Genomic DNA, 20079 nt, shown 5'->3' with positions numbered 1-20079 from the left:
ATTCGAAGTAACGGCGGCGGAATTGAAGAGAGAAGGTGGCGGCGAATGGCGGGGATTTCACAACTTTGATTTCCCATCAATTTTTTTTTTTTAATTTCCAAGTATGCGCCACATATGCGCCACATCAGCTTCTCCAGCCAATCAGAATCGAGCCCCCAATTTTAAAAGTCACATGCATCGCATGTGACTTTTTCCGGCGAGCCACAAAATTTTCCGGCCAAATTTGGACTGAAATTGCGAATTTTTCAGTTTTACGGGACCAAATTGAAACCCTAGAAACTTACGGGACTAAAACGAAAATGGCCTATAGCTGTGGGACGAAAATTGTCTTTTGCCCTTCTTGATGCATATAATTCAAATATTACTTTAACTAACAATCAAATTGTCGACAGAATCAAGAATGTGTATGAAATTCTTACAGATTTTAGGCAAATCTTAAGACTTGTTGGAGAAGCACGTTTCATGGAATTGATTGCATTGGCCATCCACTTGTCTCCGCAACGCACAACTTCAGTTTCCTTATGCATATATGTAAAGATTAGTTAATGACTGTGACAGTTTAAAAAATACAGTAAAAGGGAGGGGAAGACAAGAAAAGATGATAATGAATTTCAACGAGAATGTAAGAAACTTACAAGAGATGTTAATATGTCTTCAACGGACTTCTTCGAAAAGCATTTATTAATAATATCCAACCTGTTTCATAAACAACTTTTGTTGTTGAGATATCTGTCTTAATTGTTGTTTATTATTGTATTTCATTTTATTTATCCATCAATCCACATTAATAATCTGTTCATTTGAAGATCTTTTTATATGTATGATGCGTATATGTAAAGTGAACTATACGACGACATACAACTTCAAAAATATAGATTTGACATGTGCTGAAGCTCCTTGGAATATTGCAAATGAACAAATTACCCCTTTATGAAAAAAAAAAATAGCAATTTACCTCTTTATGTTTTTAAAAACGCAGCAATTTGGACTCGTGTATTTTTCAAAATAAAGCAATTTACCTCCTTAGACAAAGGATAGATTGCTTCATTTTACAAAACACGGAGGGGTAAATTGCTATTATTTTTTAATTTCATAGAGAGATAATTTATTCATTTATAATATCACAAAGAGGAGGTAAATTACATCAAACCCATCATTATTTACATGTCCTTTGTGAAAAGAATAGGAAGAAATTGTTTATGCTGATTAATTTACCTCGTCCATGCGCTGTCTTGTTCCAAATTTGATTTGTGAATAAATTTTTCAAGTGTACTAGGAATTGTTGACACATCATCATGCGCTGTCTTGCTTAGCTCGGCTTCCAGAGATTTAATATCCTGCATATAAAACTTGTTTAATTTAATATGATTATCAAAATGTACAGTTCTGAAAATATTATAAGTTACTTATTATGAAAGTTTACTTATAAGGGCTAACAACTATTCTATTTACCTTAATCCTCTTCCATAACGATGCAAAATAACATTATCATGCTTGAAATAATCTCTACATCGTTGTGTTGCTGTACTTCATACAGTAGATCCGACTTAAGTAAGGTTCAACGTGAGCTTAACACTATGTTTGAATTCATGTTTTTGTATTTTTCGAGATAAAATAAAACACATCTAATGTTTATTTTTGTATTTTTATACCTTATTTGTGTGGTTTTTTTTATTTTTCAACTTTCTATATATAATACATATATGCACAGTTATATATATAATATAAAAGAGACATGATTTGACAATAACGGTGATTTTTATCTCCTAAAGATACAATATTAAACATACAATATTTATATATATATACATATTTATATATAAAAATATATATAAGAGATATTATTTGATAATAAACAGTGATTTTTGTCTCCAAAATCCCAACATAAAATCTGCACTACTTATTTTTAAAATATTTTAAATTACCTCAAAACACAAATTCAGACATACCATCGATCTCCAACATACACTTACTTATCTCTATTTTTCTCTCTCTATCTCCCAAGCAATCATGTCCTTGGTATTTGTTATGAGAGAGATGTGAATTTGGAAAGAAAAGAATTTCATTAAGAAAAAGATGGTTGAGGGTATTGATTGGAATTAAGTGCTTCAAAAAGAAATTTTAAAAAAAAAAAAAAAAAAAAAAAAAAAAAAGAGGAAAAAGTACTATTTTAGTCCGTTAAGTATGCATAATTTTAATTTTAATCCGATAATTATGTCCATTTTTATTTAAGTCCAGTAACTTACGGAATTGCATACTTTTAGTTCTCTAGCAGATTTTCGGACAATTTTACCGCTATGCAATTTTTGAAAAGCAATTTTAGTTCATATGCACTCATAGGGGTAAAATTGTCCGAAAATCTACCAGATGACTAAAAATAAACAATTTTATAAATTACTGGACCTAAACAAAATGAACATAATTATCGAATTAAAATTAAAATTAAATATTCTTAATAAACTAAAATAATAGTTTTTCACCAAAAAAATGATAGAAATGGCTCCAATGTAACTCGTGACAGACGGACTGTCACCAAAGCAGAGGTGATTGAAAATGCAGACACAAAATCGTGACCCACGGGCTAATTACAGGTCGCTGCAAGCGAGCATAAATGACACTTCTGACACTTGTTCAATTCTGACATGACACTTGTTGGATTTCAAAAATATATGTGCAGCCTTTTTATAGAAGGAATGTGATTTGTTACAAAAAAAAAATGTAAAAAGTCCAACTCTATTGGGAAATGCTTTCTTTTCAACAAGAGGGAGGAGTGAATTAGTGTTCTTTATTATTTTTGTAAGTAAATTTTAATATTTAATTTATATTAATCAATTGGTTTTAACTTCTCCATTCACTGCGATCTTTCATAACTAATTTTTGGTATAGTTTGTTCTTTTTTCATGCATTTTTATCTTATATATATAATCTTATTTTATCTTACATTTTAGGTCATAATTTTTTAACACTACAAAAAAATTAATAATTTAATTAAAATAATATTTTGTAATATTTTTTAAAAATTATAAAGATACATACAATGTACTAGGGGTGGCAAATGAATGGAGTTAGCTCGAGCTCGAGCACAATTATTTCTGTTCATAGCTCGGGAGCTTTTTCTATTTTTTTATTTTTTATATATATTTTATTTTGAATTTTTTATATATTTAATTTTATATTCAATATTTGATCAATTTTACACTCAAAATTGACCATATATTATAATTATTAATCAATATCATATATTTTATTTTGGATAATAATAAATTATGGTACTTTTATTTATACATTTGATCTTTATACAAAAAGAAATTTAATGCACAACTTAGTAAATTATAATATTTTTTAATCAAAATTATTATTTAATATGACACATATAAACTTTATGTTATATTTTAATATATATATTTGTATTGCGTTATATTTTTTTAAATTGACAAGTAATTCACTTATGATTTTTTATCTATTTTTAAGTTTTACATTTATATCAAGATACATACTATGCATTATGCAATCTATTTTATAATTTATAAATTTATGTCAAAATTTAATAATTCCTATGAATTAATCTAAAAATAATGATGATGATGATGATGATAATAATAATAATAATAATAAAAATAATAATAATAATAATGATGATGATGATGACGATGACGATAGTTCAACAATTCTTAATTATTATTTTATTATATATAATAAGATAAAAAAAAATTAATCAATAATTATGATATCTTAAAATTCGGGCACCCGATTCATACTAAATCTAAATATATACAAGATCGTGTCTATTAGATCATATCAGACGGTATGATTTAAAATCACATGGCCTAGTTCAATGATATACCGTCTTGAATGATTACTCTTATGTTCCAAGTACGATATGTCGATATCCCTATATCCAATAAGTCTAAAATTTTACTAAATGTATTTTTCTATAAGTTTGATCATATCTTACGATTTGATCTGAATTTTAATGGCTCAACTAACCCATGTTGTTCAACACTATAAAATGATAGTTACATCAATGTTATACTAATATTTATAAATATATAAATTTTGCAGATTGTGAACATATATTAATTTCAACTATATCTATGTAAAAATTTGGTGAGTCGATCCCATGATTTAATTTAATTTAATAATAATAATAATAATAGTAGTAGTAGTAGTAATAATAATAATCATCATCAACTCGAGCTCGAGCTCGAGCCGTGCCACCCCTAGATGTGCATGAATTATTATACTTATTTACAGTTTAAGAGCTTTGTAACCTCTTGAGTTATTTAAATTCTGTGGAGTTGAACAGAGAAGGAATTCTGCATAGTGGATAGCAAAATTCTGTTAGGAAAATAGTATAAACAATTTTAATATCATTTTGAATTGACCATCAGAGATAATAGTCAGTTAGATATGTTGTTTTTACGATAAAATTAAAAGAGAATGTATACGTCCGTCTAAAGTACACCGGGTACTACGTAATTCCTTTCAGGATAAGATGGTTCCCATTTGTTCAATATTGCACTTATACTGACAAACACCTCGACCAACACTCAGAAACTTTTTACCGAATATAGAGCTCAAAACTTGGAATTTTAAAGAGAACTTGAGAGGTAGAGAGAAGAGGAGAATTCGAGTTGTGTTGTGTTGAAAATGAAGAGGGATCAACCTTTTTATGGCCACCCCCTAGCAGCACCATAAACACAGCATTAAAATCAGGACATTAATGTTCGAGTGAAACGGCCTGAAACAGCCAGTATCAACAATGGTAGCTTGTTTCTGTGACAAAAATCCCCCACAAATCCCGCACAAATCCATATATTTAAACTCAAGTTTCTGTAGCTTGTTTTCAATAATAGTACCTTCCGATTTGAACCACTGTCCAAGTTATCTAACGTCAGCTGTGATCAAGTCAAACAAAACTAAGCCTTGAATGTGAGCCTGTGATTGTCACAGCATCCGTCAGTAACAACAAACTACTAACTTTGTGTTGATCTTTAGGGTTGACACGTTAGGCCATATGTCCCGATCCGGGGTCATGAATGCTTTCAGTAATTACCTAATTACTTAGTTGCAGCTAAACAGCTACATTCACTTAGTTGCACATCAACAGGGATGTACTGGTAACATCTCGTCCAATAGACTTGACCCCGTTCAGAGTTAAACTCCTATTATACTTGCACCTTCCAGAATTATAGAGGATAGACTCCAGATAAAAAGTATCGGTCTATTTTTGGTGCTCTTAACATATACCTACAACTTGTTAATACCATATTAAACCTTCTTTGTGGGATCTCCACATAGAAGATTGGGTTGCTATCATAGATATGTCATTGATGGGTTTTCAATCCCATCCCAAATCCGGAGTTTTATACTTGTGAAGAGCTAATTCTTTCATCAAAGGATCAACTACATTGTCCTTTATTGCCACAAAGTCAATGCCTGTAACTCTGTCTGACACTAATGCCCTCATAGACTTTACTCTAATTTGGATCTGTCTTTTAGTCTTTTAGTTGTATTTACGACTTCGAACCTTTGCAATTGTGGTTTGACTATCATAATGTACAACAATAGGTGGAAGAGGTTGGCTTACAATGGGAAATTCTGATAACAACCTATGTAACCATTCTGACTCAGTACCAGTCGTATGCAATGCACATAACTCGACTTCAAAAGTAGAAACGGGTTATCAAAGTCTATTTTGCAGGGAGACTGCACCCCTACTTAAGGAAAACATATCCTGAATACCTATTACTATCGAAATTTTTGGCTATTCAGCTAGTATCACACTATCCGTCAAGAAGAGAAGCAGGGAATTTGCGATAATGTATAGCTAGTATCACCTTTCAAGTAACTTTGTACCCTATCCAGAGCTCCCTAATGGGTTCTGTCTGGACAACTAGTGCATCTAGCCAGCTTTGAGACAGAAAAAGTTATATCTGGTCACGTGCCATTTGCCAGATACTGCAAACTCCCATTGATTTTGGAATATCTTAGTTGTGGTATCGAAACACCACTTTCATTTTTTAATAAAGCCATAAAAGGATCATATGCGGTCTTAGCAATTCTACTGTTCTGATCACCAAATTTCTCAATTATCTTCTCAACATAATGAGACTGAGAAATGGCTATCCCATGAGTTGAACGAATCAACTTGATACCAAGAATTACATTGGCCTCACCCATATCCTTCATTTCAAACTTATTTTTCAGAAATGACTTAGTTTCGGTTATTATATTTAAACATGATCCTATTAATAGAATGTCATCTATATACCGGCATAAATAATAATTTTATCTCCTTTAACCTTACATTAAATACATTTATCACTTTCATTTATAGTGAAGTCAAATGCAAGAATAGTTTTATCAAACTTTTCATGCAGAGTATTTGGGTGCTTGTTTAAGTGCATGGAGAAGTTTAAGAGGTTTGCAAATTTTGTGCTTGTTACCATGAGGTACAAATCCTTCAAGCTGATCCATGTATATTTCTTCCTGGAGTTCACCACACAAGAAGGTTGTTTTTACATCCATCTGGTGAATCGGGAGAGTATACACAGAAGCAAGTGCTATGAGCACCCAAATTGTAGTAAACCGAGCTACCGAAAAATAGGTATCAAAAAATAGTTTATTCCCTCCTGTTTAAAACCCTTAGCCACCAATCTGACCTTAAATTTAAGGACGGTCTCATTAGGTTTTAGTTTCTTATTAAAGATCCACTTACTTGTAGTATACTCTGAAGGGAGATCAACTAGCACCCATGTTTCATTAGAAACAATGGAGTCTATCTCACTTTTGCCAGCTTCTTTCCACTGTGAAGAAGCCATAGCATCTCTGAAGGTTATTGGATCATCCTCGATATTGTAAGTAACAAAATAACTTCCAAAATTCTTGACCACCCTAGCTCTCTTACTCAGTCTAGGTTCATCTGACTCCTCATGAATCGGACTAGTACTATTAGGATTAACCCCCACACTCTTTTCCACATGTTCAAGAATAGAAGTGAAGGCAAGTGAGTCATCAAGTGAAACACTTGAAGGTATTCTTGTTTTTATAGGAAATACATATTGTGTTGACCTCAATGCTTGGAAGTTATTATTTAATAATCAGAAATCTCAAAGCATAATTTATCTCCATATAGCCCAAGAACACAACATCAATAGTCTTAGGGCCCAATTTCTTTCTTTTATGTTCTGGGACCAACACTTTTGTTAGGCACCCCCACACTTGAAAGTATTTGAGGCTTGATTTTCTACCATTGCACAACTCGAACTGAGTATTCGAATTATTTTTAAGAGGGACTCTATTGAGAATATGACAAGCCGTATTCAAAGCCTCTCCCCACAAATACTTTGGTAACCCGGAGGTTAACAGAAGACAGTTAATCATGTGCTTAAAAGTTCTATTCTTTCTTTCAACTACTCCATTAGATGAAGGGGAATGTGGAGGAGTCTTTTCGGGAATAATGCCAAAATTTTGACAATATTCATTGAACTTACTCGATTCATATTCTTCTCGTCTATCAGACCTTATACGTTTAATTTTCTTACAAGTTTGGGTTTCTGCTTCGTTTTTAAACAAAATAAATTTATCTAAGGCTTCATCTTTATTTCTAAAGACAAAAACAGAACAATATCTATTGCAATCATCTATGAAGGTGATAAAATAACATTTGTGGTCCCTAGTCAAAATTCCATTGCATTCACAAGTATCTGTGTGAGCTAAATCAAGTATTTCCAAATCCCTTTCAACTGATTGATAGGGTTTCCTACTTGTTTAACTTATATACAAACTTTTCATTTGTGATTTCGTTCAATATTATGACTAGGAAATAAATCAAGATTCATCATTTATTTCATTGAATCCAAATTTAAATGACCTAATCTACTATGCCACAAGGTACAAGATTCAACATTCAAAATAATAGAATCAAAAACATCAATTTTATTATTTTCAACTCGAACTTTAAACAACAATCAGACAAGTAACCTTTCCCAACAAAAACACCAAATTGTTGAATTACAATTTTATTAAATTTAAAGGATAATTCATATCCATCGCTAACTATTATAGAACCACTTATTATGTTTCTCCTAATAGTTGGTACATGATGAAATATTTTCAAAGACAGAACACGGCCTGAAGGAAATTTCAAGTCCACACTTCTTATCCCAAGTACATCAGTTGTATTGGAGTTCCCCATGCTTATTGTCATTCCATTGATGGCATGATAAGACAAAAATAGGGATTTATCAGCACAAATATGCACTTTTGCTCCAGTGTCTATCAACCATCAAAAGGTTCATAAATAGCTAGAAGTTTGGATTGTACAGAAATATACCCTTTAGTTGCTTCTAAGGTGTTAGCATCGCTAAAACCTCCCACAACCATATTGACAGTTATTTGCCTAGTTTTAGCCTTTTAGTAGGGCAATCCTTGGCCCAGTGCCCAACCTGCCCAAGTTCCAGCAGGGTTTGTTTGCCTTTGATTTTTTTATTTTGACGACCTTGCCTTTATCAATAGTTTTCCAGTTGAGGTTCATTTTATTCACTTTCTTATTCACCATTATTAAATTTGTCTGGGTTGATGCTCAACAGGCATCTTATAGGTCTGATTTTTGTGCTCTTCCTCAATACTAATCGCTACCATAAGGTCTCCAAGGGACAGTCTCACTTTCTAATGTTTGAGCGTCATGCCAAAACTTTTCCAGGATTTGAGAAATTTATCCACTATGGACATAGCTAGAAACTTCTCAGGAAGCTTCATCTTGGCATCAGACAAAGCATGCTAAAGATTGATACTCATGTGTCTGTTCAGCCTCAAACCTTCCCTCGACCATTTGATACCTCATGAACTTCAAAATAGAATACTTTTCAATTCCTTGCTCTTCAGTATTATATTTTCTGTCCAACTCATACACAGAGATTTTGCAATGTAAAAGTCAGAACAATAAACATCGAAGAGCGGATTTGACAGTGTTGACGAAATAGCTCCTTTGCCTATTTGATCCCGCTCAGTCCGCTGCCCGATCTCCGCAATTTTGGGATCAGTTTTAGTTGGTTTAACTCTATTCACCTAAATCATTGTCAAAAGCCCTTTCATTGTCAACCATATTTTCATCCACTGTTGTTAGCGTTTAAAAATTTTACCCGAAAATTATACTAAGAAACACCTCGACCAACACTTATTACCGAATCTAGAGCTCAAAACTTGAAATTTTAAAGAGAACTCGAGAGCCGGAGAGAAGAGGAGAATTTGAGTTGTGTTGTATTGAAAATGAAGAGGGATCAACTTTTTTATAGGCACTCCCCTAGCAGCACCATAAACACAACATTAAGATCGAGACATTAATGTTTAGGTGAAATGACCGAAATGGCCAGTAATGGCTGGCAGTTTCAAAATGGCCGGTCAAAAATTTAAACGTAGGTTTTTAAATTATTTTTACTGAAAACTATTTTCATGTCTGAATAAATTCAAATATTTTTGCTGCAAAAAAGTATATCTTGAGACTGAGACATTGACCATAACTTGCGCGCCTGAAGCCTAGAGGGCTGCGCCAGCACACACATTACATGATACCGAGTATTGTCAAAACAGATTACATCTAGGCCAATCTAATTAATGTTTTAGTTATCTATCCTAATAACAAGTATAAGCATTAACTGGGAAAATAAATAATATTAAAGAATAGGAGAAATTAATGAGAAAATATTGGGAAAAAGTGCGAAGAAATAAAAAGATACGTGAGAGTTGAGAAGAGAGACAAATGCGAAGTTGAAAAGGGGGAAAAATAAAAAATAAAAAAATAACAAATGACGGACCAAAATTATTAAAGATATCGAAAAAGGTGCTTTCCAATCATATAAAGGTATAGATATCTCAACACGTTCCTCTCACATGCAAACTTTATATATGAAACATTTTTTTTACAAAATGAATGACATATTCGAACTCAAAAACTTTTTATTTATCCTAATTCTAAGACCATATTAATTGATCAATTAATCTAAAAATTAAAATTATTAAAATAAAAAATCATTTAATACTAATATCTTAAGCATATTAAAACCGACCAATTACAATCACAACATAACATGCATGTATGACTCAAATACACAAACAGTGAATACATACCTTGGAAAATACAAAATGAGTTGCCAAACCACATTTCAACATTTCACTCCCACTTATTTTTGCGCCAGTTAGTCCTAAATATTCACCTACAACATATTCAAAAATATTTGTGTCACTAATTTCGTAAATATGTGCCAATCAAATTGTCACTATTATTTTTGTAGTGATTAAAAAATCATCAATTTGTCGCTTCAGGCTAAACAACTCGACTGCATGTTTTTCCTTTTGCGACAAAGAATTATCGTTTCATTTTGGCACATCCACACAGGGGCGGGTCCAAATCCTGTCAATCACATGCCCCGACAGGGCTTGAACCAAGACAAGGGTTACTAATCTATGATTAATTATTTTTCATATTGTCTGAGTTTATGCATCGAGTGGTATTGATAGGGTTTTGGATCGAAGGCTTTGATCCAATACCTAATTTGATATATATTTTTTTGAAATTGTAAGCCAATAACTTGACATATGATGAAAAATTGACGGAAAAGAACAAAAAGGAATTGGGACTCAAGAAACTCAACGACCAAAGGAGGCAGAAGCTTTGTAAAAATTAAAATAAAATAAAAATTTATATTTTCTTTTGGAAAAACTATTTTCTCACATCTCCTCACTTTTAGATATTCTATCCCCACTAGTAATTACAACCACATAATTTTCACTTAGTCAAGAAAAAAAGTTTGCTCCGTCTCACAATTTTCTTAACCATCAACATCAGGTAATAATTCTTTCAAATTTTTATTGTTTTTGTATTTTATATTATTTAATTTTAATTTTTGACCAACTTGCTTTTTGGTTAGTTTTGTAATATTTTTGTTTCTTCATATATTTTATTGAAGTGGACAAATAAACAAACTTAAATATAAAAATTGATTGTGAAATTTATGATTAAAGAAATAAAGGTTTTAATTTTAAGGGAATGGATAAATTTGCTATTAAGAGACCACAGAACTTATAAATGCGTCTTGCTAAGATTCATTATGATGATATCTCTTCTCATAATATTTTTTTATTAAGAAAGTAACTCGAAATATATATTTTCAATATGAGGCGAAGTTTTGAGTTTTCAAGTTGTCGTGATTTTTCAAGTCTTCCTATCAAGATTGTTGAGATTTTTTCATTCATGTGGCATTTTATTGAATTGGCGTTGACATTTTCTGTGGCAATAATATCTATGGAAAGAACTTTTCAGCAATGTATATTGCCGAAATCAGATTGCGAAATAAGATAAGTGATGAATGACTTGATAATTTGTTATATTGTGTGGGGAAAGTATTATTTTAATCCGCTAAGTATGCCTAATTTTATATTTTAGTTCGATAACTATGTTCATTTTTGTATAGGTCCAGTAACTTACGAAATTGTTTACTTTTAGTCCTCTGACAGATTTTCGAACAATTTTACCCCTATGCAACTTTTGAAAGACAGTTTTAATCTATATGCACTCATAGGGGTAAAATTGTCCGAAAATCTGCCAGAGGACTAAAAGTAAGCAATTTCGTAAGTTACTGGACCTAAACACAAATGGACATAGTTATTGAAAAATTAAATATAATTAAGGGACTAAAATAATACTTTTCCCTATAGTTTCATAACTATGTTTTGTATTATATTTCTCAAATCATAAAACACTAATATAAGAATTAATGATGGAATTTGAAAGATACATAGAAATGCCAAAGCAAGGAAAAAAGACTGTAAAAGACCTTTATCTAATGTACAAAAGAAAGGTTCCAAACTTATTTTTAAAAATTATTTTATTTAACTATATATACGTTGTGAATTGATTAATGGAATAATCTTTTATTTATATGTTTTTCTATAATATTGTTTTTATTATAAGTTTAATGTTCTAGTAGCCTAGAGAAAGAAAATTATTTAGTTTAGTACAATAGTTTTTATTTTCTTGATCTTAATTGACTAATAATATTACTTTTATTAAGAAACGTATTACTATTATAATTAATTGAAAGAAATTTCATATTTCCAATTTTAGCATATGAAATTTTTTGAGTTGGTCTTTCGTAACGCGTTTAAAGTTTTATGCACATGATATATATATTGATCTCGATCAAAAGAAAGTTTAAATTTAATTTAATTAATAATAATTTTTTAATAATTCTCACTTATATATACTATTATCTTTTAATAAACATCCTTTTAATGATGAATCTAATTTTCATTTAATACATTTTGTAATTAATATAATACATATTTAAAACATTGAATTCACAAAAACAAAAATTAAAATTCAAAAATGAACTTGATACAAAATATAAATTATTGAATTGTTTTTCCTACTAATAATATAATTAGTATTCTATTAGGTGTTAAACACATAAAGTTAACTGGTATGATAGAATTCTAATGGAGATTGAGACAAAATAATTTAGATTATAAGATAAGATGATATATATGTGTGTTATGTATAGTTAATTGAATAAAATTTAAATTTTAAAATAAAATATGTAAACCTGAAATTTTTTTAGTTTTTAAATTTTTGTGGTCATGACGAAAATAATCTTATTAAAATTACATAATAGATACAATTTTATATGATAATAAAATAAAATCATGGATGTCTAATTCATAGTGTCCAACAATTGGACTCTTAAATATTTAATAAATTGAAGTTTGATGATTAAATATTTGAAATTGAAATAATTATTTTTATATCGTCTAAGTTAGAAATTTTAATACTTATTATTCCATTGTAAATCGGTCTCGTAATCGGTTTAATCAATTTGAAGAAAATAAAATTTTTATAATGAGAAAATTATGTTATAAATAACTTTGAAATAGTTAATACTAGAAGTAAAAAAAAAAGAAAATAAAAACTAAATGAAATGACCATTTAATAAATTTTTTCTTTTCTAAATTCTGCACAACCAAAAAAAAAATTAAAATATTATTTCATAAGTCAAAAAAGTTTTAGTATAACCCCAAGTTTAATGAAAATAAAGTTCAATTAGAAACTAGAATATTTATGCTTATTCTATATACAATATTGTATTTTCATTTTATATATGGTTTATCTAATTAGAGCTAATTAATAAGACGAAATATTTAAATGTAAAAATCGAAAGAGAAAAGAAAAAACAATTATTTTCATTAATTGTTCCTGTAATGTGATCAGCAAGGTAAAATAATATTTATTAAGAATATAATAGCCTTACTAAACAAATATTTGACAATAAATATTAACTTACAACTAAAAAGCACCAATTAAAGCAAAAATTAAATAAATATATTTATCTATTTTAATGTATTTTTATATGCACAAACTTAAATTTTTATTTTGCATTATATACTTCTCTATATAAGTAAATCAATCATTATATATTTTTTATTTATGACTTTTAGTCATTGTATATTCTACACAGACACACATACATATAATGTGTGTGTGTTTTTTATGTATTTGTTGTGTATTTATATAATTTATCTCGATCTAAATTTACTTATATAATTGAACTTATACAAAAAAGAATGCATATATTGTCAGTAGAGAAAAATATAATTTATAATATAAAAATAATAATTAAAGTGGAGAAAAGATATGTTATTTTTTAACTATATGCGTTTACTTTGCAACAATAATATTTATTATTTACAAAAGTACCTATTAAATTAAGTTAATATATTTTCAGTTATAAATTTATCTTATAACTATAACATAATAATTTTATTGAGAATTTATCTTATAAAATTTATCCTACAATTTTGACATTTTATCCTCTATCATTTTAGAAATGCAAAATAGTCTTGTAATTTTTTGACATTTTGCAATTTAATCCTTCCGATGTCGAACTTTGCAAAATTGTCGGAATAAATTATGTGCTCCTGGCAACTTTAGTATTTTTATCCTTTATCTTTCTACGGGTTGCAAAAGAGTCCTATAACATTTTGATATTTTCCAATTTTGGTCCTTCTAGTGCCAGATTTTGCGAAAGTGGTTGGAATAAATCATGTACCACATTTTTCTTTAATTGTTCATCTATATTGACAAAAGTCAACCAAAGAATAATTAAGTCCTAATTTAATGAACCACGAGAGACGTACATGATTTATTAGGCAACGTTTGCAAAATCCGACAGCGAAGGACCGAAATTACGAAAGGTCAAAACATTACAGAATTCTTTTACAAAAAAAAAAAAATACTAAAATTCCATAATCAAAAATATATTTTAAGTCTAATTAAAAATAAATTGTGAGAGCATTAATTACCAAAATGTCCAGACAATCGGGATAGGAAATATGAAGCACCAACATCAGGGAAATGTCCTATCGAGGCCTCCGGCATTGCAAACACCTGTATCATCATTGCAAAATTTGAATTATAAAATAATATTATAAAATATTTTTAATTTACAAGATATTAAATGTTATCATAGAATTATACAAAAACTTTGAATTCGATTTAACAAAATAAGATTACGAAGCTTACAAAATGTCAGTTATGAAAAGATTCGATATGATTTTAAAATAAATTGGAACGAAACTCCTAACTTTTTTCTAGCGGGAAAAATGCAAGCAACCCCTTGGATATTGTAAATGAGCCAATTACTCCCTTATGAAAAAATAAATAGCGATTTACCTCTCTGTATTTTTTAAAATACAACAATTTACCTTTCTGTACTTTTTAAAATGAAGCAATTTACCTCCCTATATAAGGAGGTAAATTGCTTCATTTTAAAAAGTACAGAAAGGTAAATTGCTATATTTTTCATAGGGGGGGTTATATGCTCATTTTCAATATCAAAGGAGGATAAATTGCTATTCACCCTTTGTCTAGCTACAGGAGGTTACGTGCTACTAACAACTAATCTTTCGATTTTATAAGTTTATTTGCTTAAAATTTACTAAATAATTTTTAAAAAATTTTATAAACTCTGAAATATTTTATGACATGTTTTGACAGAATATATAAACTCGCTTGCCATTTTAGTGCTAAAACCAAAATATGCTTGGAAGTTGGAAAATATATTTGAAGTTGAAAAGTTGAGGAAGAGCACAGTGTTCTCTGTGACGACTCGGAAGCTTGCATTCATGGATAGCCCTGCACCTCCTCCCATAACCACGCCATTCATCAGCACAACCTTCAAAGAAGAATTAAAAGAATTCAACTTTTGCAATTAGGGTAAACAACAAAAAGAAAATGACAAAATGAGGGAAGGGAAAAATATTATTTTAGTCCGCTAAGTATGCTTAATTTTAATTTTAATCCGATAACTATGTCCATTTTCGTTTAGGTCTAGTAACTTATGAAATTGCTTACTTTTAGTCATCTGGCAGATTTTTGGACAATTTTACCCCTATGAGTGGATATGAACTAAAACTGCCTTTCAAAAGTTGCATAGGGGTAAAATTGTCCGAAAATCTGGCAGAGGACTAAAAGTAAGCAAATTTCGTAAGTTACTGGACCTAAACAAAAATGGACATAGTTATCGAACTAAAATTAAAATTAGGTATACTTAGTGGACGAAAATAATAATTTTCCCTATTATGTAAGAAGTAGAGAAGTATAACTTGCCAATGGTTTATTGTATGTTGCAATCAGATAATCCAACAAAAGTTGTTTCTGGTAAAATCTGGCAGCCAAGCTCCAATGTCCTATAATTAATTACATTATGAATATGCATCAGTTATTACCTAAGATGAGAGAGAGAGAGAGAGAGAGATTTCTAACATATTGCTTCGGTACTTAATATTTTCGGGCAGCCATTAATGTATACTGTCGTTACCTTCCGAAACGAGTTGAACAAATCTAACAACATCTCCACCAGCACAGAATGCCTTCCCTTGTCCCTGTGTTTCAGATTATTAGATAATCAAAACTACTTTTCGAAATTTGATGTGCTCGCTACAAAAAGAGATAAAATTGAGTTTTCATTATATTATAAATGGACACGGCTTAAAACTTGTGGTAAACCAATATTATATTAATCACGGTTAAATAAAATCAAAACAAAAATTTTAATTTTTACCACGATAATATAGCCATGGTTTTTGGTCATATCTAAAACATTTTGCCATAATTTTGGTCATGGCTAATGTTTTGGCTACACTTGCAAAAACAACGATCAGTCGTGATTAATTTGTATTTTGCCACAGTTTGCTGTTTTTTGCTATAGTAATTAACAATAAGAGAAAATTATATTTCTAGTGAGTATCCATATAATATAATTTTGAGAATTTTATATTGGGTGAACTACGACGAGCTCATCTGAGATTTGAAATAATTATAAACACCTTATCTTTATTTGAAAAATTACTAGTACCCTAATTTTAATGTTCTTCCATTAACTAGTTCAATTCGTTATTTTTAGTTAGGTTTTTATATCTATTTTAAAGTTATGAAATAATTTACTTGTTTTTTTTTGTTTTTGTAATAATTTTGTATGAAGTAGAAGGGCAAGAGGAAAATTTCACCTCATCAACTTTTTTTTTACGATTTCTTAAATTGTGTTACCAAAAGAACACTAGCAAGAGAAAAGTGGATATTTCTAAGGAGATCCAAGAACTATATATTGGTAATTTTTCAGACAAAAATACCATATCTATAATTATGTTAAATTTTTAAAAAATTCATTATAATTTATCTTTTTTATATTAGGTAAGGTTAAATCTAAATTACCCCACAATGAAAATCGAAATAGATACAAGAACACTATAAATTAAGGGGAAAAAACAGCATATATTATGTGGGGCAAAATCCTATTTTGATCCCTTTAAAAAATGTTATTTTTGTTTTTGGTATCACAATTATGGCGAGTGTTGTTTTTGGTACCATAAAAAATAAAAATAAGGCAGAGGTCATGTGCCTCGCACATGGGTGTTAACGGTCGTTATCTCCTATTCACTCACATGACTTTGACTTCAAAGGTTATGTTTAATAGTACCAAAACAACCAAAAATGTGTTTTTTTTTTTTTTGTATCATTGAAAGAAAAAAATATTTTGACCAACTTTGACACAAATTATAAGATTTTTTTTTATTTTTTTCATAAATAAAAATATTAGAAAATTTTTATTTTAAAATATATAATAAAATAGCTCTAAAATTATAATTATTTGTATTTCAAATAATTTTTAAGATCTTTTTTTACTATTTTTGAAATTAAATTATATTTGATCTAAAAATATATTAATATTTTATCACAAACTATAAAAATTAAAATTTAGTTTTTGGGTAAAAGTATTAGATATATCTTTTTATTATAATAAATTAATTTTTAAATTAAAATTATTTACATTCGAGATAAATTGTAGCAACTATTAATTTTTTAAATTAACATTTTATTTTGTTTGAAAAAATAAATAAACTTTGACCATAAATTATAAAAAATAAAAAACATAAAGAATTATTTAATATAAATAATAAAATATTTTATAATTTATAATTATTTATTTTAGTTGAATTCTAGCATATTTTAATTATTTTTATCATTTATTCTAAAAATATTTTAATAAACTTTGATAAAAAAAAGTAAAAAATAAATTTTAGTTTTATTTCTAATATTTATCTCTAATATAAATAACTATAATTTAAAAATTAATTTATTGTTTAATAAAATAAAATTTATCTAATACTTTTATTCAAAAATTTTAATTCTAATAGTTTGTGCTCAAATATTAATATATTTTAGACCAAATTTTAATTCTTATAGTTTGTGGCAAAAGTTGGTCAAAATATATTTTTTTCTTTCACTGGTACCAAAAAAATATTTATTTTATTCTTTTGGTACCATTAAACATGATTTTGAAGTCAAAGTCACATGAGTGAATAGTAGATAACGGTCTTTAACACTCATGTGTGAGGCACATGGTCTCTGTCGTTAACTTGAAATCAAAAAAGCGTGTTTTTGTGTTTTATGGTATCAAAAGCGACACTCACCATAATTATGATATCAAAAATAAAAACGATCTTTTTTTACAGGACCATAAAAAGATTTTGCCCGTATTATGTGCGTATAAGCATCTATAGACGCATATATATTTATATATAAGTGTGTGTGTCATTTTTCTCTATTGAATGCATAACAAACATAAACGAATATAAGAAATGATCTTACATTATGGTAAAATGATAATAAATTATGTATTATTAACTATCATGAACACAAACGTACCTTCAGTATTATAAGTTTGAATGTATCATCAACTCTAAATTTACCCCACAATGAAAATCGAAATAGGTACAAAACACTCTAAATTTAAGGGGGAAAAAGAAACAGTCTACATTATGTGTGTATAAGTATCTATGACACATATATGTATATATATACAGAAAAGCTACAATTTTAGGTTTGTAATTTAAGGGTGGCATTTTTGGCTCTCTACGAATTAATTTTTGTAATTTAGTCTTGTAGCTTCATATAATTTTAGCAATTTAATCATTTTCCGGCTAATTAGACTGAAAAATATGCACGACTTGCACATGACCCAATTAAATCGTAATTTTCATCTTGTAAAATAATTTGTGTAGTACCTAAGTTATATATAGTACTAATATTACAATTTAATTAGGCCATTTACAAGTCACATGCAATTTTCCAACCAATTTTGCCTGAAAATGATGAAAATTGCCTAAATTTTGAAGTTTTAGGACTAATTTTTAAAAACCATTTGTGTAGGATTAAAAATACATCCCCATAAATTACAGGATCAAAATTATAATTTTATATATATGTGTGTGCGCGCGCCATTTTTCCTATTTTAATGCATAAGTAACATAATCGAATATAAGAAATGATCTTAGATTATGGTAAAATGATTATATATTATGTATGATTAACTAAAACGAACAGACACATACCTTCAGTATTATTAGTTTGATGGTATCATCAACCTCATACTCTTCCAGCGCCCTCTTCATTTGCGAAATCTGTGTTTGAAAACATTTTACCCTTACATCAGAGGCTTTAAGTTACTTGGACGTAAGAGCATATATTTTGAGAGTGACAGTGTCGTTAACATCCTTATTCTCTGATTTCAATCATAAAAAATTGAAGTATAAGGTATAGTAGTGTTCTTTTTTTTTTTCCTGATAAATTTTACATCATCTGTGTATAAAATCATGGGAAAAGTATTATTTTAGTCCGCTAAGTATGTCTAATTTTAATTTTAGTACGATAACTATATCCATTTTTGTTTAGGTTCCGTAACTTACGAAATTACTTACTTTTAATCATCTGACAGATTTTCGGACAATTTTACCCCTATGAGTGCATATGAACTAAAACCGTCCTTCAAAAGTTGCATAGGGATAAAATTATCCGAAAATCTCTTAGATGACTAAAAGTAAACAATTTCGTAAGTTACTGGAACATAATTATCGGACTAAAATTAAAATTAGACATATTTAGCGGATTTTACTTTTTCCTAAAATCATTAACAGAACTTGTAGTTCTTATTAGTCGTTGTTAACAATTTACTATCAAGTACTATGGAAATAAATAGATAACAACTCCGGTGGAGTTGATCGCTAACCAAATTGCAGCATGAGGCAATAGCTTGCTGTCATTTGCAGGAAGGGTTCAGTTAATTAAATAGTGCTTTCTGCCTTCTCAACTTACTGGGCTTCATCATTCTTCTTGCAGAAAGATGTGATCAAAGAAATTGAGAAATGACTTAGGGCGTTTTTACCGAGTTCTGAAAGTGGTTTGGTGAATAAAGAGGAAAAAATGAATGTCATCCCTGTGATATATGAAATATGCAAAATATCTCCATGTGCTAAAAAAATATCAAATTATCACCTTGTGTTTTTAAAAATAAAGTAATTTATCTCCCTGACCCTGAAAGTAACCTACACGAACTTTAAGTGCGATTTTAATTGATTTTTAAGAATAAAATATATTTTATATTTAAATATAATATATAATAATATTATTATATATAATATTTATAATATATACATATTTTTATTTAAAAAAATTAAAATAGAAAA

At 28.9% G+C, this 20079-nt stretch overlaps 1 protein-coding gene across 2 annotated transcripts in view; it reads right to left on the bottom strand.

The window, feature by feature from the left end:
• Nucleotides 1-20079, bottom strand: part of LOC105172216 (probable 3-hydroxyisobutyryl-CoA hydrolase 3) — a 36702-nt gene that overhangs the window by 2295 nt on the left and 14328 nt on the right. For both annotated transcript variants that reach the window (XM_011093588.2, XM_020697164.1), the window contains 9 exons: nt 18949-19017; nt 15876-15939; nt 15665-15744; nt 15147-15230; nt 14359-14443; nt 10132-10217; nt 1216-1337; nt 636-696; nt 420-518 (listed from right to left, as the gene is read on the bottom strand). In XM_011093588.2, the coding sequence (XP_011091890.1) occupies nt 420-518; nt 636-696; nt 1216-1337; nt 10132-10217; nt 14359-14443; nt 15147-15230; nt 15665-15744; nt 15876-15939; nt 18949-19017 (750 nt within the window). The remainder of the gene's footprint in view (nt 1-419; nt 519-635; nt 697-1215; nt 1338-10131; nt 10218-14358; nt 14444-15146; nt 15231-15664; nt 15745-15875; nt 15940-18948; nt 19018-20079) is intronic.

This window comes from Sesamum indicum, linkage group LG10 (genome assembly GCF_000512975.1).
Source record: "Sesamum indicum cultivar Zhongzhi No. 13 linkage group LG10, S_indicum_v1.0, whole genome shotgun sequence".
NCBI lineage: Eukaryota > Viridiplantae > Streptophyta > Magnoliopsida > Lamiales > Pedaliaceae > Sesamum > Sesamum indicum.
This window is presented reverse-complemented; position numbering and strand designations above follow the sequence as displayed.